Raw genomic sequence first — 26,944 nt, 5'->3', positions numbered from 1 at the left:
GGAAGCTCGCGGGTCCCACGGAAAAGCTGGAGGTGGGATATTTGCTCTCACTCCAAACCCGAGCTCCGGAGGGGAGGCTCGAGGGGTGGGAGAAAGGAGACCGTCCTCCCAGCGCTCGTGAGCCACTGGCGAAACGCACCGAATCTGCAAGCTAGAAAGCATAGCGTCCCAGACTGGCAGATTTCGGGCTGTCACATCTGGGGAAGTGAAAAGTGCCCTTTCATAATGTTTTCATGGCAGTAAAAAGTGCCGTTGGAAATGGGGCCCCGCCCTCCAGCGGGGAAAGAGCAAGTTCCCTCTTCTCCAGATGGCCTGTCCCAGGGGCGCTTCGCGGTCCGTTGCCGGACTTAGCGGCGTTCTGGGCAGGGGGGCTGCCTGCTTCCGAGGTGCCCGACGCGCTCGCTTCGCCTTAGGCGTGTGCGGGGGCGGAGCAGCTCTCGTAGGCGGACGCCTTCGGCGAGGAGCAGGTATGAATGGCACGGCGGGCGGAGCGGGCTACGGACCGCCGATAAGACATCACCCACCAACTGCTCTCTCACCGCCTTGAATTCCTGGGTGAATTCACAGACAGTGTCGCCGAACCTGGCTGGGGATATGGGGAAGTCAAGAAAGCGGACTTTGTCGACTTTGCGCATATCAGCCAGGGGTGGCGCTCCTGGACCACTAATGTGGACATCGTCCTCCCCAACGCACACGCAGCGGACTCAGTAGTCCGAAGAGCTAAGTCGGCGGCGGTGCGAAGCTCGTAAGCCTGGGTTGGACCCACCCTCGTGCAGCTCGGCCAGCGCCTGCGCTTGGTAGCGCTGGTAGGTGGCTATCGCATGCAAGGCGGAAGCAGCCTGGCCCGCAGCTATGTAAGCTCTAGCTCCGAGGGAGGTAGATAACTTACAGGCTTTGGATGGGAGACGAGGCGGACCCCGCCAAGAAGAGGCGCCGCGCGGATTTACCGCCATCGCGCACTCAACCTGAGGAATCGCCACATACCCCCTGGCTGTTTCACCGTCAAGAGTGGTTAGGGTGGAGGAACACGCAGCACGAGCAGAAAAAAGTGCTTTACAAGACCGCGTGAGCCTACTGTGCACCTCCGGGAAGAAGGGAACGCCCCTCTAGTCGGTCCGGCCGCGGAGCTGGGGGATAAACCATCTCCAACCCACGGCCGAAGCAGCCCGGGAAAGCACGGCTAACATGTCCGTTTCAGGATCCGTAGTGACAGCGCTCACCAGCCCGAAGGGGGCGAGCGGGTCTGGATCATCATCGGACAATGAAAGCCCACCCTCCGATGCCGCGGTGGACATCTGGTCTCCGGTGTCATCGGGCGTAAGGGCTACCATCTGTTAGACGGATCGCTTCCTCCGCCCGAAGCTTGGATGGAGCGCTTAGAGGAGCGGGAGGTCCGCGGGCCCGTGGGCGACGGATTATCTCTCGCTGAAACCCTCAGATCTGCCCGAGTGCCCGCTGCAGAGCAGGGGACAACTGGGGTGGTTCGCCTTTTTGCAAAGGCTAACCGCGATCTTGCGCAACAGTCATGGCATCGCAATGACGACATGAACTGCCCGCGAGCAGCGCATTAACATGCTGGACCCCCAGACATGTAACACAGTGCCCGCGCCCATCATCCGAGGACAGGAAACCACCGCATCCAGAAACGCACAGTCGGAGCGCCGTCCTGATAAGGACGTGCTGCACGACTGTGTTGCTCTTTCTGTGAAGTTTGCAACTTTATACGCACCGCTCTGGAGGACCGGACCCAAAGAACGCCAGGCAAGGGAGAAACCCAGCTCGACCGTCTGCCACTGCGTGTACACACTCTGGACCGGGAGAATGCTCTCGTTCGCTCAGAATCGCTGGTCACAGCAGGAGGAACCCTCATCGACTCGATCAGAAAGTCTCTGAAGCGAAAAGGATAGCGTCTGCTGCGCCAGGTGAGCTTATATACTCAGTTGATTGCTTATGCCGCTCACCTGCGCAGGCTTGCGCTGCCAATTCATTCTTAATTGGCCCGTTCAATACTCTTTCAGACGAGTAGCTTCTGAACCGAACCTCCCAATGCGTGGATTTTACAATCAAATCCACTTATAGTGCTGAAGTTCCCCCCGAAGGGGAACTACAAATCTGCCACCAAAAGAACTACAAATCCTGTCATGCACCACACACTCACGCCTGTTCCTGTTTCACTTTGATTACACACACACACACACAGCCGGAGGATTGTTATGAACTGATTACATGGACTTTAAATGCAGCACAGACGCACACATCAGTTGCTGAGACTTGTTATACTGTTAGTGAACATTACGACGCGTTTCCTCTGTTTATGTTGTTTTTGCCGCCTGTCCTGACCATTCACCTGTTTACTGACGATTCTTTGGCTTCTCTGTATGCACTTGTTTGCTCCTGTGATCAACTTTTGCCTGCCTGACTGTGCTTGTTATTAAATACTGCAAGTGGATCCTCTACTCCGTTGTCCAGCTTCCTTCACATACCAAGTAGTATAGTATTTATGTTAGTATGAATAGTTTTCAGTTTTATCCATGTTCATTTTAATTATTGTTTATTTTCTATTTAGCCCAAAAAATAATAATTTGAATTTATTTTAAAAAAAAAAAATCCAAACTTCACAATACAATTAGATAAATCTATGCTGTAATATTAAACCATTTAAAAATATTTTTTATTGTCAGTTAATTCAGTGTATTACTTTTTATCTATTTATTTAATATTTAAATAGTTTTGTTTAATTTAAAAATTAAATTAAAGTAATTTGAATAAATTACAACATTGAAAATTTAAGTGCTATTTTATATTAGCTTTTACTGTAGTAGTAGTAATATAGTATTTATTACGTTTTTATGAATAGTTTTCAGTTTTATCCATGTTCACTTTAGTTTTTGTTTATTTTCTATTAAGCTTAAAAATAATAATTAGATTTTAATAAAAAATACAAACCTTACAATACAGTTACAGAAAGATGCTATAATATTAAAACATTATAATAATATTATAACAATTATAATATTAAAGTATTTTCTTTAATTTGTCAAATAATTCGATGTATTTATTTTTTTAGATGTATTTATTTATTTTAATATAATATTAAATTAAAATCGTCTGATCAATTCACCATTTTGAAGATTAAAAAGCCATTTTATATTATTTTTATAGTAGTAGACGTATAGTATATATCATGTTTTACTGAAAAGTTTACAGTTTAATTGTTGTTTATTTTATTTCACTTGAAAATAATGATAAGAATTTAATTAAGAAAGCATATATATAAGTATACTTCATAATACAGTTACATAAATCTGTGCTGTAATATTTAAATATTTTTTATTTCATTTATGTTAATTAATTCAATGTATTTAATTTTTAAAATATTTATTTTATATTTAATTAGTTCTTTCATTCATTCGTTTTCTTTTGGCTTAATCCCTTTATTAATCTGGGGTTGCCACAGCGGAATGAACCGCCAACTTATCCAGCATGTTTTACTCAGCAGATGCCCTTCCAGCTGCAACTCTGCAACCTTAATATTTAATTTCATCTTAATTGTATTTCAAGCAATATTAAATGACTGTATTTTTTTGTCACAGGTGGAGAAGATTCATTTGAAGTGGACCAAACAACAGGAGAAGTGAAAACCACAGGTCGCCCTCTGACCCCGAGTAAGGAATACACACTGACCGTCCAGGCCGTGGACTCTCAGGGCAGGAGGGGTACACACGCCTCTCTCTTCATTCTGGCCGGCTTTCGACCCCCTCAGTTCACCAACACCACCTACACCATCCACATCCCAGAGAGCAGCGCGGTGGGCCAAGCGTGAGTACAGCAAACTGTGTGTCAGTGGGTGTATTGCTGTGCATCTGTGTGTAAGAAGATTCACAATTTGCTGCTCATTAGAGGGTAAGAGAAGGATTGTGTGAACGTGGCCAACTCCAAAGCTTTATGTGTCATCTGTTGCATGAAACAATTGGCCCGCAGGGAGAGCGGAGGTTGAGAGAGGGGGGGACGGACTCAATAGAAGAGAGGGTTGTGGCAGAGACGGGGAACACAGATGCATCATTTTGTCCCCAGGCTCTGAATTTGAAAGCGTGCTCAAATTCAAATATTTATTAAAAGAAACTTCTGGATAAACATGAAGAGCAGTGTCTGAACTCCCCCCTTCGGGCACTGGCACAGAACCGAGCATAATAATCTGTGTGAAGGAGGAGAGGACAGCTAATCATGGGAAGAGCGACGTATTAAAAGAGAGGGGAAAGACAGGCGTATTAAAGTTAAAGAGTGTGGAAGTGGGGTGATGACATGGGAAGAGAGCCACAATCAACCACTGAGATATCTCTGACATGCATTATTTCCATTTGTAAATGTGAAAATAGTAGCCTTTTTCAAAATCTTGATGTCTTGTGGTCTGCTGCCATCAAAAAGTAGTCCAATTCAAAGCTCATTCATGCTAAATAAAGGTTCTTAAAGAAAATTTTTACACCATTGCCCATAAAATTGACCAATGAAGAGTCTAGTGCATTCTTCAGTGAAGAAGCAAGAACCTTTTGTGGATTTTAAAGATATTATTGGTGTTAAAGGGGGTCTATTAAGCAAATATCACTTTTATAGGAAGGCTGTGGGGCAACAGTCTGTGAATTAAACCGATTAAATTAAGATGGAATTAAATTAATTAATTTCATCTTTTATAATCACACTTCATAAAAACAGTCCACAGAAACACTTTGATTGACATTCTCTCTTTGTACCTGTCATCACAGGTTGGAAAGCCCCGCCCATTAATTATTAGCATAGAATGTTAGTCTTGTTTTTGAAGCTCCCACTATGCTAAGACATAGGCAGTTGTAGCTCCGCCCACTTTTTACTGGGACATATTATTGATGAATAAATCAGTTTTGTGTAGTTCAAACTCAAAAAATTCTAGATATTTAATACTAGCTGCACTTTTATCTACTTTATACACTGTCAACTGCATAGCTCTGTAATAAAGTCCAAATTGTTCATTACCTATGCACACTGTGAAAAATCAATTAGGGCGAAGCAGTGGCGCTGTAGGTAGTGCTGTTGCCTCACAGCAAGAAGGTCGCTGGGTCGGCTCAGTTGGCGTTTCTGTGTGGAGTTTGCATGTTCTCCCTGCGTTCGCGTGGGTTTCCTCCGGGTGCTCCGGTTTCTCCCACAATCCAAAGACATGCGGTAGAGGTGAATTTGGTAGGCTAGATTGTCCGTAGTGTGTGAGTGCGTGTTTGAATGAGTGTTTGTAGATGTTTCCCAGAGATGGGTTGCGGCTGGAAGGGCATCCGCTGCGTAAAAATGTGCTGGATATGTTGGCGGTTCATTTCGCTGTGGCAACCCCAGATTAATAAAGGGACTAAGCCAACAAGAAAATGAATGAATGAATGAAAAATCAAATAGTCATGACAGCATATGTTATTTCATTGTAAATTATTAAACTAAGTTTATCATGTTCTAACTAAATTTAATAAGTTGCGCAAACTTTAAGTCAGACTTTAAGTCAGTTAAACTTGATACACAGTTGAAGTCAGAATTATTAGCCCCCCTTTGATTTATTTTTCTTCTTTTTTTAATATTTCCCAAATAATGTTTAACAGCAATGAAATTTTCACAGTATGTCTGATAATATTTTTTCTTCTGGAGAAAGCTGTACTTGTTTTATTTCGGCAAAAAAAAAGTAGTTTTAAATTTATTATGAACCATTTTAGGATCAAAATTAGAAGCCCCTTTAAGCTATAATTTTTTCGATAATCTACAGAACAAACTATTATGTTTAGAAATGTGTTAAAGAAATCTTCTCTCTATTAAATGTAAATTGGAGAAATAAACAGGGGGTCTAATAATGCAGGGGGGCTAATATATCTGACTTTAACTGTAAGTGCAATGGATCAATAAGGTTAATTTGATTCAGCTTAAAAAATTAAGTCAACCAGGATTTTTTACAGTGTATGATTATTTGACAAAAAAAATGAATACATTTTCTCTTACACTAACAGTTCAAATTCAAGATTATGATACAACATGAACATAAGCATTTCTGCAGTTGTGATTTAGGCAATATTGCAATTAAACTTTACCTCATTCAAAACAATACTCTAATTAAACTGATGGGATTATCCTCATAATCATATAAACCACAGACATATTTTAAAAATGTGGCATACGGCGTTTTTAATCACTAGAAATAGGCATGTAAACACCTTAATCACATTAATTCGGCTTTGACAAAGACATACACAGATGCTGCGTGCTGTTCGCACAACTTGGTGAATGAACTCAGTGACATTATTCTACAGTTTTACTTAAAGCAATTTCACACTTTCAGCACATCAATATCACTCGCACAAATTCAGCATGTTCAATAGCTGAAATCAAACTCCAACAGAAGCCAAAAGTGCTAACACTCTGATCTTACTAAACCCCATCAAGTGTCTGTTGCCATCTGTCTGCATTTGTCAGTATGGTGTGAACTGGCCTTTAGACTTTAATTTGCTCAAATCTGTCTACTCGCTGTTCGGTCTCTGCTTTTTATCTTCATCCAGAGACAGCACAATAAAAAGCCATACAGTGGAAGCATTACTGTGCCATTAAAACACCAGTGTTAAGCAATTCTGTCTTTGTGCAAATGAATAAGCTGCATTCTGCTGAATGTATTAATTTTAGGTTAAATTGGTAAGTTGAACAAAGCTCTGATGATACCACTTCACATATATTACATGCTCCAGTTGGACTGCTTTCATAGTTCTTTATGGCAGATTGTTTAGCTACATTGTCCTGACATAAACTGCTCTACTTATCAGGTTTAATACAGTTGATACCAATAAGTGGTAAAATACACTGATCAGCCCATAGTATACATTTTGCAACATGTTATCGATATTTTTGTATGCTGAAGAAGTAACATGAATTTGTTAAGTTAATAGAATTAAAATAAATTAATAAAATAAAATGTTTAGCTCTCCTGCGAATTTTTGTTTCTTTTTCAAATATTTCCCAAATTATGTTTAATAGAGCAAGTTTTCCTTTTATCTTTTTCTTCTGGAGTAAGTCTTATTTGTTTTATTTTGGCTAGAATTAAAGCAGTTTTATTTTTTCTTAAACATTTTAAGTCAATATTATTAGCATTTTGGATATGATGTTAAACAATTTATAGGAATTGAAGAAGTATTTGAGTCACATAGAGGAGATAATCTGAATAAAAGATTATTACAAAAGAGAAGCGTTCTGGATTCATAAATTAAAATCACTTACACCAAGAGGAATAAATAAGGAATTGGACCTTTCTGTGTTTCTTTAACGGTTTGTTGTTTAGCTTTAATATTGTGAATCATGGATTTTGAACATGTAATGGTACACATAATGTGATGAAAATTTATTTTTAATGTTTTGGACTGTTGGAATTTCATAACATTTATGTAAACATAAACAAGTGAATGATGATAATTGATATGCTATTTTCCTGTAAAATAATGTTTTTAAAGGAGAAGGTAAATATTTATTGTCTGAGTAATTATAGTATATTGAAATGAAAATGAGATTGTTTTCAAATTTTTAAGCGATTGTCTAACTAATGGCGTAATGTGATTGATTGTGGGAGAAAAGGGTGGAGTGAGAGGATTGTGTCACACACTGAGAAAGGTAATGTGCTGAAACGTTTCTGATTTGTATCACAGAAGAATGTAAAATGAAATAAAATCTATACAAATAATTATTTAATGAGTGCAAATCATGACTTTCTGAACAATATAATTAGCACCCTTACAGAACAAACCCATCGTTATACAATGACTTGCATAATTACCCTAATTAACCCAGTTACACCGTTAATTTGCACTTTAAGCTGAATAGTATCTAGCTAAACTAGCTAAACTAGTATCATGAAAAATGTCAAGTAAAATATAATGTACTGTCATCTTAAAATACATCAGTTATTAGAAATTAGTTATTCAAACTATTATGTTTAGTAGTATGTTTAATAAAATCTTTTTTCCATTAAACATAAATTGGGAAAAAATATACAGTGGGCTAATTCTGACCTCAAATCTATATTTTTGAAATACATTGGTTGTTATATTTTGGAACAGCACTGCAGTTTCCCTCTTTAATTGTTTTTCTCACAAAATTTAGTGCATAGATGAAATGCTGACTTGTGCACTGATTGTATGTCCTGTATATTTCTCTAGGGTGGCAGTGGTCCAGGCTATCTCATTCCAGAGGAAGACTCTGTCCTACATGCTGCTGGTGAACCCGAGCAACCTGTTCAGCATAAACCAGGAGAGCGGAGCGCTCAGTCTGACACGCACTGTAGACTATGAGAGTGGACAACATCTACATCACCTGCAAGTCAGAGCATCCGAGCCAGATACAGGACTGAGCAACATGGCAGAGGTAAGCAATCTGAACCGAAATATTAATTGTTTTTTAAATTTAGTTTTCATGGTAAGGATCATGATGGCACAGTGGGTAGCACGATCACCTCAAAACAAGAAGGTCGCTAGTTTAAGCCTCAGCTGGGTCAGTTGGCAATTCTGTGTGGAATTTATTTGTTCTCCGGAGGCTCCGGTTTTCCCCACAGTTTAAAGACATGCACTTTATGTGAATTGGTTAGCTTAAATGTCCGTAGTGTATAAGTGTGTGAATGAGTGTGTATGGATGTTTTCCAGTGATGGGTTGTAGCTGGAAGGGCATTCGCTGCTTAAAACTTATCCTTGATTAGTTGGCGGATCATGCCGTTGTGGCCAACCCAAAATAATAAAGCCGAAAAAAAATGAACGAATGAATGAGTTCTCATATTGCTTAATGGAACACCATTTATGTTTAAATAATTGATCAAATAGACACCATTAGCAACAAAAATTTTAAACATTTTATTTTCCAAGAATTTGTTTTTTTATTGCAAATTTATTTTATTTTAAAGGATAGCAACATCAAGATCATGGGTTTGATTCCCAGAAAACTGATTTATTCTTCAGATATGCATATGTGGAGTATATCAGATTTTTTTTTTCAATATATATATATAATTTTTACTAATTTTGAAATACACACAATATAACAAATTTTATAACTCATATAATTAACTAATAAAATTATTTTTATATTATTTATACTAGTTTTTATTTACTGACAACCTTAAACTGAATAAAACATGTTTTAGTAATACTTGTAATTGAAAAAGGTTTTGTAATATTGTAATAATAAAAACACAAATATTTTGTTATTGCAAACATGTGTCCTTTTTTTAATGCTAGCAACACCAAAATTGTGGGTTTTATTCCCAGCAAACCGATTTATTCTTTCTTAAAAAAAAAAAAAAAAAAAAACATTCCAACAACACAGTTTTGAGTTATTGATCAGACTGACCCACAAAATAATGCAGTATAAGGGTATAAAATTGTCACACTAGGGTGCTGAACGAGTTTAGGATCCACTTGCAGTACTTTCATTACACAGAGAATGATCAGGCAGGTGATGGTTACAATATGGAGTAAACGGTAACATACAGGGAAATAAAGAAGCGTAGTCAGATAAAAAGTAAATGGTTGATACAGGCTGCAGCCAGGATGAATTATAAAACAAGGCGATGGTCAAAACATGGAGAGACTATACATGGAAAACGCTTCATAATTACAAAACATGTACCCACAAGACTCAGCAATGTCTGAGTGTGTGTGTTGTTTATATGGTCCGTGTAATTAGTCTTGAGTATCTTCCAGGTGTGTGTGTGTGTGTGTGTGCGTGCGCGCGTGCGCGTGTGTGTGTGTATGTGTGTCAAATCAATGGAAAACTGGCACAGGTATGTGTGTGTGGTGCCTGAAGGGAGTTGTAGTTCAATATGGTAGAATTGTAACCCAAGTGAAAGTGAATGTTCTCCAGCGATCTATGAGGGTTTGATCATTGGTGATCAAGACAAATACATTATTATATATAATTTTTGACTCTTTATTACCTTAAAAATGCACACTGTATAACTAACTTGTTCTTTTTTTCTGCTTATTTTAATAACGATCATAATGAGATAAACCATGTACAGCCTGACATCATGATGCTGAATATGTAGCTGTCAGTCATTCTTCACATCTAGGCCTTCTACAATTTCATGACACATCTGTTTATTTCAAAGAAGAAAGAAACACGCGATTTGATACACACAATAACACGCACACACACACATATGCATGAAAGCATACGCAAGCGCAAATAGAAACAAACATACACATATCAGCAGAAAAGCAGTAATGAGATATTGGATGCGAGGCTGAGGCCATCAAGAACACACACACACACACACACACACACACACACACACCACAGCTGTGACTGCTATGAGACTAGCAAGCAAAAATATGACAGATGTTTGATGTATAGTGTTGTTAGTGCTGTTATTAAGCGCAAATGTATCCATTTGTGTGTGTGTGTGTGGCTTGCACTGTTATCGTTCCGTGTTGATCTTCTTTGTTTGGCAGAAGTTCCTCCACATTAATTGAGTCCTCTTGATGGACTTGGCTGAGACACAATGATGTGTAAGTGTGTCTGTGCCAGCAGCAGTAGCACACATACATACACACGTTTTCAGATAATTGTCAGAGTCACTGCCCCCTGCCAAATGATTACACCATCTGCGAAGACGACTCCATGAGAACAGGCTAAAACGGTGATGAGACGAAATGAGAGGAGAAGATGATGGAAAGAAGAAGAGATGACTAAATGGAAAGAATGGCAAAAATACAGATTAAAACGAATAGATTATATAAGAGAAAAATAGAGGAGGAGAAAATACAATACAAGGTACATGAAAAGAGAAGCAATGAGACAAAAGACGATAAGTAGGAAACCCTCATAGAAAAACACTGAGCTTAAAAGGATAGTTTATCCAAAAGTGAAAATTCTGTCATCATTTACTCACCCTTTACTTGTTTCAAACCTTTATGATTTTTTTTTTCTTCAGTTAAACACAAAAGATGATATTTTGAATAAATCTGGAAACCTGTAATCATTGACTTTCATAGTATTTGTTTTTCCTGTTTTGAAAGTCAATTGTTAGCTATTTTCAGCTTTCTTCAGAATCTTCTTTTGTGCTTAACAGAAGAAAGAAACTATAACAGTTTGGGACCACTTGATGGTGAGTAAATTGTAATTTTTTTGTGAACTATCCCTTTCAATTCACACATAAAACCAGAAATTTGTGGTTTTAGGAGGGGGATCTTCATGTAGGGGGAAATGATTGACAACTTTTAGTATCTGAAAATGTTTCGAAATCAGACATTTCTTTTGCTTCCCATGTGTGTTTTATATGTGATTATAACATGTGAAGCTCATGTGTAAACGAAAAATACAGTACCTGACTAAAGTCTTGTCGTCTATCCAAGTTTTAGGAACAACAAATAAATAATTCTAGTTGATCATTTGGTATCAGAGGTGGCTTATATGAAAGGCAAAGGCCTCTAGATTACGCTTATTTTACTAAAATAAAACATGATCATGCCTTGATTTTTAATTATTTAATTAGAACAGTAAGGGGTGACTTTGCTTAGACAAAAGTCTTGTCATTTAACAGAAATAACGAATGGTATAGAATATAAAGTCATGGTGCAGTGGAAAAAGAATGAATGTTGCATATGACTCCCATGAGCTTGGAGGACTGCATCCATACATCTCTGCAATGACTCAAATCACTTATTAGTAAAGAAATAATCTGGAATGGAAAAGAAAGCTTCTTGCAGGACTCCCAGAGTTTATCAAGATTCTTTAGATTGATCTTCAATGCCTCCTTCTTCATCTTACTCCAGACATGCTCAATGTCTGGTGACTGGGCTGGCCAATCCCAGAGCACCTTGACCTTTGCTTTCAGGAACTTTGATGTGGAGGCTGAAGTAAGAAAAGGAGCGCTATCCTGCTGAAGAATTTGCCCTCTCCTGTGGTTTGTAATGGGCAGCACAAATGTCTTGATACCTCGGGCTGCTGATGTTGTCATACACTGCAGATCTCTCGCACACCCCCATGCTGAATGTAACCCCAAACCATGATTTTTCCTTCACCAAACTTGACTGATTTGTGTGAGAATCTTGGCTCCATGCGGGTTTCAATAGGTCTTCTGCAGTGTTTTTAATAATTGAAATGCTGTTCAACAGATGATTCATTGGGAAAATCTACCTTCTGCCACTTTTCATCAACTACATGTCAGTTATTATTTGTTGCTCTTACAACTTGAATCGAAGACAAGTATTTTGTGTGGTAGTGTATGAAGAAAATAGAAAGGAAATATGACCCTGGACCACAAAATGTCTTTTGTTGCATGGGTATATTTGTGGGAAGACCCAAAAATACATTATCAAATTTATACATTTTTATTTTATGCCAAAAAGTGTGTGAAGATCATCTTCCATGAAGATATTTTGTACATTTCCTGCAGTAAATATATCAAAACTTTGATTAGTGCATAGATAAACTTTTAACATTTTTAATTAGTAAAATCTATTGCTTAGTACTTAATTTGTAAGATTTTTTCAATGTAAATTTGTTTTTGAACCCTCAGATTTTCCAAAATAGTTAAATCCCAACAAACCACACATCAAAGAAAAGTTTATGTATTCAGCTTTCAGATGATGTTTAAATGTGATGATTTCCAAAAACTGCCCTTTATTTACGGTTTTGTGGTTCAGGGTCACAAATGAGTTGATGATACAGAACAAGAGAAGATAAAAAAAACTAAGAGAAATGCGAGAAATGAGATCAAGAAAGAAACACAACGACAGCAAAACCATTTTGGTCAGTCCAAAAAGAAAAAAGTATGAAGCAAAACAACCAAAATATTTATGTTTTAATGTTTTAGGAAAAATAACATACACGATAGGAGGAGACTAGAATAAAGAAGAAAAAAGGAGAGAAGATTGAGCGTCTGTCCTCTTAGCGTGTAAAAAATGATTTCATTAAGATGAAGCTTCACTAGAAGCCTCTTCATCTCTTTTAGACCCCTGTTGTTGTTGTTATTAGCAGTGCTTCTCCTCCAGCAGCAGACTTCAGATTCATTATTGCCAGATTCAGCCTCCAGCGGCTATGAAACAAACACAAAACGTTCCCCTCCATTGGGTAGATCTGTAAAGGGGGGACTGGAGAGAAAATCAACCATAATGCAGAGCTGCATGGGCTTTAAGTCACTGTCCTGATGGTTTTTAGAGTCGTCTGGTCAGCTATGGTGCCGTGTGTGTTATGCGTAAGGAACTTTTTTCCTCTTGGCACTTCTGCTCCTCTGAGATAAGCAGTTGTGCGGGACTCACCCTCACCGTGTCTAACACTCCCACTGAGAACACCAACCCTGCTTTCCCTCGGCCTCTGTTCGGTCAAAGTCAAATCCTGTGCCAGTATTCAGTCTGAATGCTTACAAATCGCCGCACAGAGAGAAGCCTGAATGTCGATACAGCCCTTCCATAAGCTATCATTTGAGCTTCAGCTAAGATCTGCTACATTAAAGTCTACACACACTGACTTTGACTGGGGTTTGTGGGGCGGTCTAGACATTTGCATTCAGTGGCTTCCACCGCAGCTGTTCTGTTCTGTTTGGTCTTTTCTTTTAATGCGTTTCCTTCTCACATGGCTACATTCTTAACCAAAAGCGTCCAGAAAGCCAAGTGACGTATTAAATATGCCCTAAAACTGGGATTTTATACATGTTCCATTCAAACATTGAGGTCAACCTTTTTTTTTTTTCTACAGAAATTGGTTGACTATAACCTTTGAAATTGATTTTTTTTTCTGTCAAATTTGCCATAATTAAAGACTAAAATAGATTTAGTGATGTTTTATCCATGTTACATTCAAATATTGAGGTCAACCATTGTTTTTCTGTAGAACCTGGTTGACTGTAATCTTTGAAATATATTTTTTCTGTTAAATTTGCTATCATTATTTTTTGTTTACTTTTATCTCTCTTTTAAGGAATAACACGACAGAAATTAAAGGAACAGTTGACTGGTCACATATTTTCTTACAGGTCCCATTAACAAATGCATATAAAGATCAGTTCACGCTGTGTAAAGGCATAAGTACAGTCCATTTCTCACAATAATGCAGGTATTTGTCCAATTGTAGTTTTTAAAAAAAAAGACATTCTTTCCATATTTAAAACATTATCTATGATATCCAACTATTCAGATTTTGTAGGGGATTCAAGTAGTAGCCACTTTTGAGTTACATTTTTCTTACTGAATGCTAGAAGTATTTTTAATAAATACTTGTCTTTTACCATGCAATATTTCTCAGGTGAATTGTTGTAAAAGAAAAGTCCATTCCATCACCCAAAATATTTTGTACTACTTGATTTACATAAATTAGTTTTACTGATGGATGAAAAAAAGAAAAATATCCGTCAAGTGATTCCCAGCAGACACACAACATCATAAGAATTAATATTAGGTTAGATTTAGGTCGCCAGTGTGTAAGGACAATGTTATATTGATGTGCAATAATGATGTGAGATGATGTTGATATTTGGTTGATTTTAGGTTGTGTTGGAAAGTGGCTAAAATCTAATGTCGAGCCAACATCTTAAACCAACGTCATATTAATGTCAAATACTGACATTTATTTGTCAGGTATGGCTACTAAAATACAACATCTCATAGATACTTTGGTAACATCCACACAATGTCAAGCTGTAACATCATTAGTTGTTGATATTTAGTTGTTTTAGGTTGCGTTGCAAAGTAATCAAAATGCGACGTCTGTACGATATTGGACTTTGACGTCAGTCTGACTTTGGATTCTGACATCAACCCGATTTTCATTTTCAAACAAATTGCAACGTCCCACAACATTTAAGATAAAAAAAAGATGTACATACATCTAGTCATTATGATTACACATCTATTAAATTAATATTTTACTGATGGATGAAGAGAAGAAAAAGAATCTATCAAGTGATAGATTCACTTACTCTTACAATGTTGTAATACTTACTTCACATGGTATTACAATTACGATGAATAAGACGTTTCCTGTTACTTATCATAATTCTCTTAATTGTTGATGCGCTAAAATGAAAATTCTGGGCAGAAAGCAAAAAATTTGCATGCAGCTTGTGTTGTTTACGCATAGAGACATACGCTCTGCTGTTTTTGGCCCTTGATAAGTGCTTCAACAAACCACCTTTGCGTAGCACAAGCCATTGAAATTAATGGGTTTCATAGCACTGCACAGCACTTTCTACATCCAGTGTGAAAGCTGTAATGACAGTTGGAGGGAGAGTTAAACTAGCTTGCTTAACGCTGCTGGGCAGTCCGGCACAGAATAGCTATTTTTCTTATATTTACCTCTATTTTAAAAATCTTCAGTAGCTGAAAATTGTTGAAGTTTTGCCATCTGCTGCTTTAAATGCCTGAACTCTTTAAACCAGGATAGATTCTGACTGGATGATAATATTTGCTGTAAAAGTGCTTTCAACTTTTATGTGATGCTATTATTGTGGTGAACACTGCTATTCTCTTAATTTAGAAATGAGTTGTTTTCTTCCTTTTGCATGAACAGTTCGCATGTTTTCACTCTTGTTTTCTAAACAGCGTCTCTCTGTCTGAATGTCTTACTTTTGCAGGTGGTGGTTCACATCACAGATGAAAACGATTGCACACCAGAGTTTATGCACTCCATTTACAGTCGAGACAACGTCCCTGAGACCACCCCTACTGGCACATCTTTACTGCAGGGTGAGTGTCTGTTTCTCCTTCCCTCTCTGTGTCCGTCTCACTTTCGCTCTCTCTCTCTGTGTTTTTCCCCCAGCGGTCCTGCTCTTGAGGCAGGTGCTGTTGCTGGTTGCTCTGCGGGGGCGAGTGTCTCTTCAACTCAGTCCTGTAATTATGAAATAATTCATTATGGCAGCGCTTTCTGGGTGGTAAATGGATTGTAATCAAAGCCAGCTCGGTGGCTCCCAGGCAGAGGAGCTTTTCTGCCCCCGTCTCTCTCGCTCTCTCTTCTTCAATCTCTCATCATCCCGAAGAGCTCTGTCAAGACTGTCAAAGCATCAAATCTCCATTTTGTGGCTGATGTTGTGGGCTTTATAACCGCAGGTTGGTAACTGCGACCCGGCAACAGAGGTGGGAACTCAACTGTGGCACATGGGCGTGATGGGTTTTGGGGGGCTACGACCCCCCCCCCTGCATGTTCTCCAGATAATAATGCCTGATAGCGACAGATAGCTCTGAAGAAGAGGCATGTCTGACCTCCTTCTCTAAAACACAAGTGTTAATGGGATGGGACCTGTTTATCTATCTGTACCGGCCCCATCTGCAATCTTATCACCGTAATTGAAGGTGTTTTAGAAGCTAAAAACACACACACACGTGAATGAGATGTCATGTTTTGTTTTAGAAAGAGGCTTGAGTGCATTAGTTGCTTGAATAAATATTCATAAACCCTAATTGGTGGTGCTTGTTATGGCAGGCATCACTTTTACTATTGCACATTTGGGATTTGAGCAAACCTCTAGCCATCAAAGTCACTTCAACAAAAAACAGAAGTGAGTCAGATCTGGCAGACCTACACGCTTTGTGAGGCGGATGCACAGATTCTGAATGCCGACTGCGTTTTTGCTATTCAGTGATGTTAACATATCACTGCCCCGAATGAAAACACATACTCTCTGCCATATGCAAACAGAATGGCTGTTGCCTCTGATTCCAGTTGGCTCTTGTGTTTCAGCGCGGTGCACGCAAAACAACTTTCCTTCTCTGTCTCTGTGTCTTCTTTCTCATCCCGATTCGTCTCCCTCGCTCTCTTTCTCTCGCTCTCAACATGTAAAAGCAGCAGGTTCACACAAACACCAGCTGGGGCTGTTATTTGCTTATCAAATGTGTTCTGTTGTGAGCCGGAGTAAAAAAAAAGCAAAACACGGAGCAATCGTTGACTGCGCGGAGCCTGGCAGAAGGGAGAGAAGATTATTATTGTTGTTTACCTTAAAACGGGATTAGACTGTAAATTGGGTGCCGGCTTTTAATAGGGCCTAGCAGGAAGAGAAGTGCAGAACGCGCTCCAATTATCGCACGGAAAACTTCTCTGAGAGGATTTAGCGCACAGCGAAGCATCGCACTTAAAACTCGCCCAACCTTAGCCCACCTTTCTACTCTCTATCCCAAGCCGCCTAACTGGTATGTTTAATTTAGCCCGGGCTCTCGTTCGCATGCATTAAATATGGTAATAGGTAGCCCTAAGAGACACTGTATTAGGGCTTGTATTTTTAATGAACCTTCTGTTTGAATCTTGGCCGTATGACTTCTCGAGCGTGTGCTTTTGCTCAGACACTTGTTTATGCTTGTCTATATGCAGTATACCACCTGCTTCTACCACCGCAACAAGTCTTTACAGTTCCTCCAGGATTTTGCAAAAACTAAATCAGATTTTTACAATTAAATCTACGGCTTTTGTGGTGAGTTTTTACAAATGAAAAGTATTTCATTTATTGTATTGCTGTGAATATATACTCAAATTTAAGAATTTTAATTCATTATTTGTTTTTTTATCTCAAGAACCTTCAATCTCTGTAATTTTTTAAACGCTAAGAGAAACAATGAGAAACTAGAGTTTACCCCTAAAACCTGTTGTACCATGTTTAAAAATGTTTGAAAATAAATGCTAGGTAGTCCATGGTAGGCACAGGATATTAACAAGACATCAGTGGGACCTTGCATCTTGGGTGGAAATGAGATCAGGTTGATGTCAGAACCCAACATCAATGTCCAACATTGGACAAACATCGGATTTTGGTCACTTTTCAATTCAACCTACAAACAACCAAATATCAACAACTAATGATGTTATAGATGGACGTTATGTGGACGTTACCACTATGAAGTCTATCAGGCGTCAGATTTTGGTTACCATACCTGACGAATAATTGTCAATATTTGACGTCATACTGATGTTAATTTAAGGTGTTGGCTCGACGTTAAATTTCACACTTTCAATTTCACAACACAAGCTAAAATTGACCAAATATCAGCGTCTAATGATGTTACAGTTTGACGTTGTGTGAATGCTATCATTATGACGTCTAGTGGACGTCTATTTTGGTTGCCATACCTGACAAATAACTGTCAATATTTGATGTCAATCTGATGTTGGTTTAAGATGTTGGCTCGATGTTGGATTTTGGTTGCTTTCTATTTCACAACAGTCTAAAATCAACCAAATATCAACATCATTTGATGTCATTATTGGACGTAAAAATAATATTATAAATGAATAATGGTAAATATGCTAATTATTATCATTTACTATTACTGTTTTATCCATAAATGTTGATTGTTAAATGTACAGTTTTTTCTGATTTATTATTATTTTTTATTTGTATTTTTATTTACTTGGTATTATCATTATTGTTACAGATAATATAATGCTATACTACTATTTACTGTGTTTACTATGTTTTGTTTTGTTTTGTATTTCTTAAATATATATGTATTGTATGTTCTTTTTAATGTAAAACAAATAAATACTTTCCAATACATTTTTAACTTTTGTTATGCTAAGAAAGCAAATGTTGAATGTTGTGGCCAAGTTCAAACAGGCTTTGAATGTTCGTTGCGATAACGTCCCATGACAAGGATAACACACCGGACCAAAAGTGTGTGTTGACAACTTGAGGTTTTGCACTCCGAGCACATTCTGTTCATAATTACTATAATGTTTTTGAATTTAAAACTATGCAGAAGGCATTCTTTAGCACATTGGGGCTTTGAACGGTGTCCTGATTGCCCAAAATATGTGGGAAATCTGAAAAAAATTGCAAGATCTATGAATTACATTTGCATGATTTCGCTTCAAACAGAGAAATCGCAGAATCATGCAATCCTTGAGGGTCAGTCTTTATCTCAAGTCAGAGAGCAAGATGGTTTCTGATGGAAGTCCCTGCATTTGTGGGCACTCACTATTTGCCTTGGAGATTAGAGGGTCGTCATGTGGCTGTAGTAAATGAGTGTGCTGGCTGGCTGGCTGGCTGAGTGTGATGACAGCTTGCCTGCAATATAATGATACAGGACCCTGACTTTGGCTGTGGGCCTAATGACAGCAAAGCCTTCCTCCACTTTTACTTTTGATCTGCTTCAGTCAACTGCAGCTTTTCACCGTGCCACTGACAGATGGCCACTTAAATTGATCAAATTTACCACTACATAGTTTTAATTAATATTTGCTCTATTAATATGACACCTTATATTCAGTACCAGTCAAAAGTCTAAGATTACTGTAATGCTTAGAAAGGCTGGATTTATTTGATCAAAGATAATACAGTAAAATCATGTATATTGTGAAATTAGGCAGTGCTGTGACAGGAATAAATTAGATTTTAAATAATAATAATAATAATGATTATAATAGTAATATTTTCTGTGTGGAGTTTTGTTGGCGTGGGTTTCCTCCGGGTGCTCCAGTTTGCCCCACAGTCCAAAGTCATGCGCTATAGGTGAATTGAATGAACTAAATTGGCTTTATTGTATGTGTGAGAATGGGTGTGTATGTGTGTTTCCCAATAAAGGGACTAAGCTGAAGGAAAATTAATGAATGTAGAATAATAATAATAACAACATTTCGCAATATGACTTTTCTTACTGCATTTATAATCAAATAAGCCTTGATGTGCATAGCAGACAATCACAATTTTTAACCTGTAATATATAATAATAAAGAAATAGTTCAGTATATTTACATTATATTGATATTATTTATAATATTTATATTATAATGTAAATATTATAGTCAGTATTAAGGATTTTAATTAGAATTAGGAAGGGTAATAATCAAACTTTTTATGTATTAAAAACAGGTCCATTATATATAAAATGGGGAGTTTAAATATTTTCTTTCTTTTTAGGCTGTGCCATGCCAGGAATATATTACATTTTCGATACTACTACACTACTACTACTACTACTACTACTACTACTACTACTACTAATAATAATAAGCATTATTATTATTATTATTATTATTATTATTATTATTATTATTATTATTATTATTATTATATCATTTTACAATATTTGATCTGTAATATAAATTTTATAATATAAATATATGTATGTTTAGGTCCATATTAAGGACTTTAACATTTATTAGGAAGGTGATAATTATCATTTTAATGTATTTACAAAGAGGTCTATTAAATATAAATTAAATAATAATACTTTTTTGTACCACTGAATTTTTTATTTTATTTTTGGGGGTAAGTCAAAATTTAATTTAGTAAAATGTGTTATATTTAATTGTATTTAAAAAAAACTTCAATTAATTATTAATGTTTTAACTTAACTTAAACATCTAGGGCCCTATCATACACCCGGTGCAATAAGGCGCAAGATGTGAACAATGTGATTTGTTGCTATTTTCATACCAGCGCACATTTTGTGCCACGTCTTTCAAATAGCAAATCCATTTACACCACTTTGTGGACTCATGGGCGTGCTGGTCTATAAAGAGGTGTGTTAAGGTGCATTGTTGGTGCATTGCTATTTTGAGGAACTGAAGTAGACCACACCATTGACCATATAAAAGCTAGTCTAAAGTCCAGCACAAAGCGCATTAGTTGTGCACCTATGCAGGTCTAAACGCTTACACATTGTTTAATACAAACAGGATGTACAGCAATACACAAACATCTTTACAAAACAAATAGAGGATTAAAATATTATTATTATAAAATGTTAAATGTTAAAAATTATAATTTTTTACATAAATATAAAAACCACTGCCACCTTTACCTCAGGGGGCTTTTTCAGTTAATTCATGACAATTTGCATTTGTATAATATTATTATTCTTAGTATTATTTAATATATGCATAATGATATTTGTTTAATAAAACAAGTTTAGATTTGACCATCTGTCAGGTTTTGGAGATGTATGCATCATCATATGGGACAATAGAATAAGACGTGTAACGTGTGTTTGGGTTTTTTGACAACAAAAAAAAATAAATATGTAGGCTAATGAATGTCTTCAGTGGAGTGCATACAACACTGTTTCCTTATCCAGGAAAGTAAAGGAGTAAAGTAAAGTGTAAAAGTAAAGAGGCTAAATGGAGGAATCTTGTTCTTTATCCTCACAGTGCAGATGGTCTGTTTAACTCAGTTTTACTCTGTTTTCTCGCTAATGAAGCGTTCAGTTTTTTCACTTACAAAGTCTGGCATGTAAATAGCAAATGTGCCATGGCGCGATGCAACTGACTCTTGAAGGAAACAGGAGACGAGCCTCTGATTAGTTTAATTCACGGTATGCTCAAAACACACCCATAACTCATTAAGAGAATAAGCACAACTCTGTTAGACCATGCCCTACAGCGAAAACTGTATTTTCCCCTCCTTAAAATAGCAAAAGTGTATTCGGACACTACCTTAATGCTTTTGCACCATGATCTTTAAACTCAAAACCACACAAGCATTGGTCATGGTGACATTAAAGCTTGTAATTGATATTGAATAGCACCATACAGGAACATTCCAGCCCTAATGAGAGCACAACTGTCTGAAGAAGAGCATAGAGATGATTAAGAGCCAGCATTTGTTTTCGGTGCCTGACCCAGAGCAGATCCTTGCCAAGGTTGCCTTCGCCACAATTTACTGCAGTGTTATTGCTAGCTGTTGCCTTTAGTCAACGTGACCTGATGTTTAACGCTCTCTTTGTCTCTCTCTATCTCTCTAGTTCTGGCACGGGACTGTGATACGGGCCTGAACGCAGAACTGTCTTACTTCATCCAGAGCGTAGACTTTGACATAACATCCCAGGGAGTTGTGAGCCCCAGTCAGAGACTGGACTATGAGAGACCAAACCACATGTATGAGTGCACCGTGGTGGCTGTGGATAAGGGAACACCACCTCGCACGGGCACTGCCTCCATCCGCATCCGCATGGCCAACGTCAACGATGAAGCCCCTGTCTTTTCACAAACAATGTATGAATCTTTTGTTCTGTCTGTTTTGCTCTGTTTTTGATCTATTGTTTATTATTCGTCTATTATTTGCTGTTTTTTAAAAACATTATTACACTTTATGTTAATATATGTAGTTTTCACTAATTTTGAATTAACAGTAAACTCTATAACTGCCTATCAATCTCTCAGATCAACCGTGAGCATTTGCTTTTCACATAATCACTATAATTTACATAAATACCTATTATTAATTAATTTAATTTGCTTATGTATTTTAGCTAATCATTCAATTGGTCAAATGTGTTTATAATTATTATAAACAAATCAAATTTTATTTATATATTCATTTATCATTCAATATATTTAAAATATATGATATATTTTATGCATTATTAAATATTATATAGTAAATAAATGATAATTATTATTGAAATTAAAGTGATTGAATATACATATACATTAATAGTAACTCTACACATTTTTTTCACATTATTATTTATTCTAAAATATTTGTAACAATTTAGCAATATAATAAATATTTATATTTAATTATTCATCATATATATTTTTATTTTTTATGTTATTTATATTTATTATGAAAATTAATGTTTTTAATAATTAATGTACTTTAATAATAATTGAACATATTTTTCACATTATATATTATATAACACAAAATAGATTTTAGCAATATAATAAATATATATTTTTATATTTTTTAGTTTTATTATATGTTTATTTTATTTTATTCATTTATTTATTTATTTATTTATTTATTTATTACTATAATTAAAGTTTTTTATTTAATATACACAGAAATTATTAATAATATTTACACATGTTTTTTCACATAATTATTTATTATATAATATAAAATATATTTAGCAATATAATATATATAATAATAATATATTTTTTCACATAATTTTTTATTATATATTTTACATTAGATTTTTTACAATATGATAAATATTTTTATTTAATTATTTATTATATATATTTTTTATATTTATTAATAAAATTAAAGTGTTTATTTAATATACATATACATTACTAATAATTGTTTTTTTTTCACAAAATGATTTATTGTATAATATAAAACTTATTTTAGGCATATTTTATATGTAATATATATTTTTATATATTTATTTATCATTCATATGTATTGTGAAATATGTTATTTATATATTATATATATTTATTAATAATAATACATATTCAGCACAAATATTTACTTAATATTCTATAATAAATGGACATTAAATGTTATTTTGAGACATGTTAACCTGACTCATTTTTCACATTCTCTGTCTGCTCTGTTTTCTGTGTAGTCCTCTTCTTCTTTCCTAGTATCTCCTCCAGCCTGGTCTCAGAGAGCCTGGGAATATAGAGATATGAATTTTACACTCTTTTTCCTTCACAATGGGATTTCATCAGAGCAGAAGCGAGCCGAGGGTCCCGTGAAAGCTAGGCGTCAGGCTATACGGCTCTGGCATTTATTAAATGTAGCCAGAAGGAGAGGCAGACATTTGGTCCGATTCAGCAGAAAGACAACAATCACAGTGTAGCAAGCAAGCTGTCTACACACACACACACACACGCGCGCACAAACACACACACACACTGCACACTATTTCAGAACATCATCTCCCTTGGTAGGAGTTTGGGAGACATATAAAGGAGCTGGTGTTGGTGTATCATCATTAGAGCTGCAGTGTGTGTGTTTATGTTAGGATTTGCTCTGGTTCTTCTCAGTGCAGGGACTGCGTGGTTGTTTGTGTGCGCCCTGGGATGCACTTCAGAGGCCGTGTAGAGGAAGCAGATGGTGGGTCTGTGATGTTCTGAGGCTGATCTGTCTCTTTCTGTCTTCTTTTTCTGCAGATATAAAACCTTCCTTTCTGAAGACGCCGGGCCTGAAACACTAGTAGCCATTGTGCACGCCAAAGACCCAGACGGGGATGGCGTAACGTATGCCATTACTGGGGGAAATGAAGACAGCAATTTTGAACTGGACAACCAGAAGGGTGAGTCGAGTCAAATTAGATGTAAACTTAAAGTTTGTTGCTATGGCAACGGCATCTAAACATCCAATCCAAGGCCTTAAAGGGGTAGTTCATGCCATTATGGAACTTTATTCACCATTTACTCACCCTCAAAGTGGATTGAAGACATTCATGAGTTTCTTTCTGCAGTTAAACAACACAAAAGTAGATCTTCTATAAGAATCTTCAAAAACATCAACATTGTTCAAAATATATAATTTTGTGTTTAGTTGAGAAAAGAATTTTAAATAATTCTACAAGAATTGAGGGCGAGTAAGGCCCAATTCTAATTGTATTTTTGTACCGCTAAGTGTGAAGTGGAAGGGCTTCAAAATTTAGCCCTAAGAAATGGAACAGCACTACAACTGCACACGTAATCAGGGTTTAATTTGTTTCGGAACACGCCAGATCCGGATTTGGATCCGGAACCGGCACCTCTGAAATTTGATCTGGCACCTAATTTTACGGATCTCCCTCCTCACTTGCCATCCACCCCTGTCCGCTCTTCACTTTTACTTTCTTTCACGACTCCCCAACCCTTTTCACTTTCATCCGTGATAACCAACCCCCGCCCTGGCTTTTAACTTACGTCCGCGACACCCCTCCGCCTTCCAATGTCCCATTATCTCTCCACCACCACCCCCTCCCCACCTCGCTCTTCACTTTCATGTGCGACACCTCTACATCCTCGGGTAACATGCCGGATGCGTTACCCCGATCTGTTCCGGGACCTTGCAATTCACAAATTAAGCACTGCACGTAATCATATGTCATCGAAATCTCCTGCTTCATATGCGATCGACAATTACGACTGCTGTAGTTAGCCAGCACTCACTTTTAGGCATTTACACCTACCTATGTTCAAATAGTAACAGTTCTTGACTCCAGTAAGCTACACACACAAATTAGAGATCATTGGAAATAAGACACTTCGGGCTTTACTGTGGTTAAAGGGGAAGTTACATGTTCAAAAAAATAAAACTTATGTTCAATATTTGTTTTGTCCATATACAAACACAGGAAAACATTCTTGATATGTCTTGAAAGCCAAGTGTTTATATTTTAAATTTGATGAAAGTAGCATGCAAAATGAGTTTTCCGAGGCTATATTGGTGTCTTCCTTTCCCTCATCGTCAAACTTTGGGCTTTATTCAGTGCTTAATTTTTGAATTGTGAGGTCCTGGATGAGGGTGTCGCAGTCAAAAGTGAAGAGGGTTGGGGAGTGGCGGAAGAAAGTGGAAGTGAACAGCTGACGGGGGATGAGGGCGGTTAAGTAGGGGGATTGGTAAAATGAGGTGCTGGGTCAGATTTCAGACGTGCCGGATCCGGATCTAGCGTGTTCCGGCATAAATTGAGCCCTGGCTTTATAATCCATCATCCAGAGTTTATAATGCAACAAAAAAAGAAAAAGTAATAAGTCAAAAGCCACACATCTCCTGAGTATATGTTTTGAACTTAATGCCAATATCATGCAAAACTACATTTCTGAAATGATTATTCTGAGACAATGTCTTGTGATTTTTTCCTTCTCCTTGTTTGTGGAGAAGCAGTCTGATTACCACATGTATACTGAAGGTTTCTAACAACTAATTTAGTCTTTTCACATACCACTTATTTTTTTAATTGTGGTTTTTATTTTAGTATTTTCTTTTAAAGCATGACGGTAAAACATAAACATCGTTATGAATGTATTAAAACATGTGCTTGTTTGTTGTAAAAATGCATAATAGTGACAAAAAAAAACAAAACTCTGTGCTTTTGAAAACACTATTGGTTGGGTTTAGGGAAGGAAGAGGGTGGGTCAGTTGATCGGCCAGTCAGTCAGTCATTCAGTCAGTCGACTGCAGCCTCTGGTGGATTTACATGAGAACAGCAGACATGAATGGCACTTGCGAGAGAAAATCGAGATCTCAAAAAGCATACACAGCGGCCTCTGGTGGATTCACGAAAACAAAGACGATGTAAAATGTACCTCCTAAGACATATTTGGCCTCCAGAGATGTGTATAGCATTACGTTTTCAGAATGAGCCTGGTTTGGTTTTCGTTCCTACAGATAACAGTAAGAAATCGTGTGAAACTGTAAAGTTTTTGCTTTTATTTATATAAATGCATTATAAAAACACCACATTATTGTTACTTAAAATGAAGTAATTGCACAGAATATGCTTTCTGACACAACGTGCCTTAAAATGAATCAAAGTTTTGCTACCCTGGCTTACGTTCATGTATTTTTATCATTCTTTCCCATGGTAACCACTTGTTTTCTAGATAGTTATTTTTTAATAATCTAAAAAGAGGGCTTAATTTCAAGCAGTGCTTCTCCAAAGTGTTGTCTGTAGCTTTAAATTAATATTAAAAATGAACATCAGTTTTTATTCTAGCCAAAATAAAACAAATAAGACTTTCTCCAGAAGAAAAAATATTATCAGACATACTGTGAAAGTTTATTTGCACTGTTAAACATCATTTGGGATAATATTTCTGACTTCAACTGTATGTCATTATTGTTATAGTGTTGGTTTGAACTCTGCTGTTGTTTTACATTCAGAACCATTTTAATAACTCAATCTGTAATATTATTTGTATATTTGTATAAACCAAGCCAGGTTGCTTTTCAAAATGACGTCACACCAGTTTGTTCTTCAGTTTTGCGTTAAGGATGCTTTCTTAAACGAAGACATCTAAAACCATTCAAAAAGTGATTTTCCACTTCCCGTCTGCTCAGCACGCTCCTTTAATCCATCATTCAGCCCACGTTTGTGGTATTTGTGGGAAAAACAAACACCCCTTGTGTTGTATTTGGTCTACAGCTCTTGGTTTTTTTATATATTTTTTTTGTGTGTGTGTATGTGTGCACTTGTGTGTGAATGCAATGTTTGCCTGTTTTCATGCCTGCCTGCCTGCCTGTGTACTTTCAGTCTCAAGGTTACATTTGTCTGCGGTGTTTGCTTTTCGTTTGTTTACCAGCACATTTTATGCC

At 37.0% G+C, this 26,944-nt stretch overlaps 1 protein-coding gene across 2 annotated transcripts in view; it reads left to right on the top strand.

Moving 5' to 3' along the window:
* Positions 1-26,944, top strand: part of si:dkey-22o22.2 — a 368,709-nt gene that overhangs the window by 243,181 nt on the left and 98,584 nt on the right. For both annotated transcript variants that reach the window (XM_073926494.1, XM_001921088.9), the window contains 5 exons: positions 3,594-3,819; positions 8,196-8,400; positions 15,599-15,710; positions 21,693-21,942; positions 23,803-23,945. In XM_073926494.1, the coding sequence (XP_073782595.1) occupies positions 3,594-3,819; positions 8,196-8,400; positions 15,599-15,710; positions 21,693-21,942; positions 23,803-23,945 (936 nt within the window). The remainder of the gene's footprint in view (positions 1-3,593; positions 3,820-8,195; positions 8,401-15,598; positions 15,711-21,692; positions 21,943-23,802; positions 23,946-26,944) is intronic.

Source organism: Danio rerio, chromosome 16, assembly GCF_049306965.1.
Source record: "Danio rerio strain Tuebingen ecotype United States chromosome 16, GRCz12tu, whole genome shotgun sequence".
Lineage (NCBI taxonomy): Eukaryota > Metazoa > Chordata > Actinopteri > Cypriniformes > Danionidae > Danio > Danio rerio.
The sequence above is the reverse complement of the archived record's forward strand: the minus strand, read 5'-3'. Positions and strand labels throughout refer to the sequence as shown.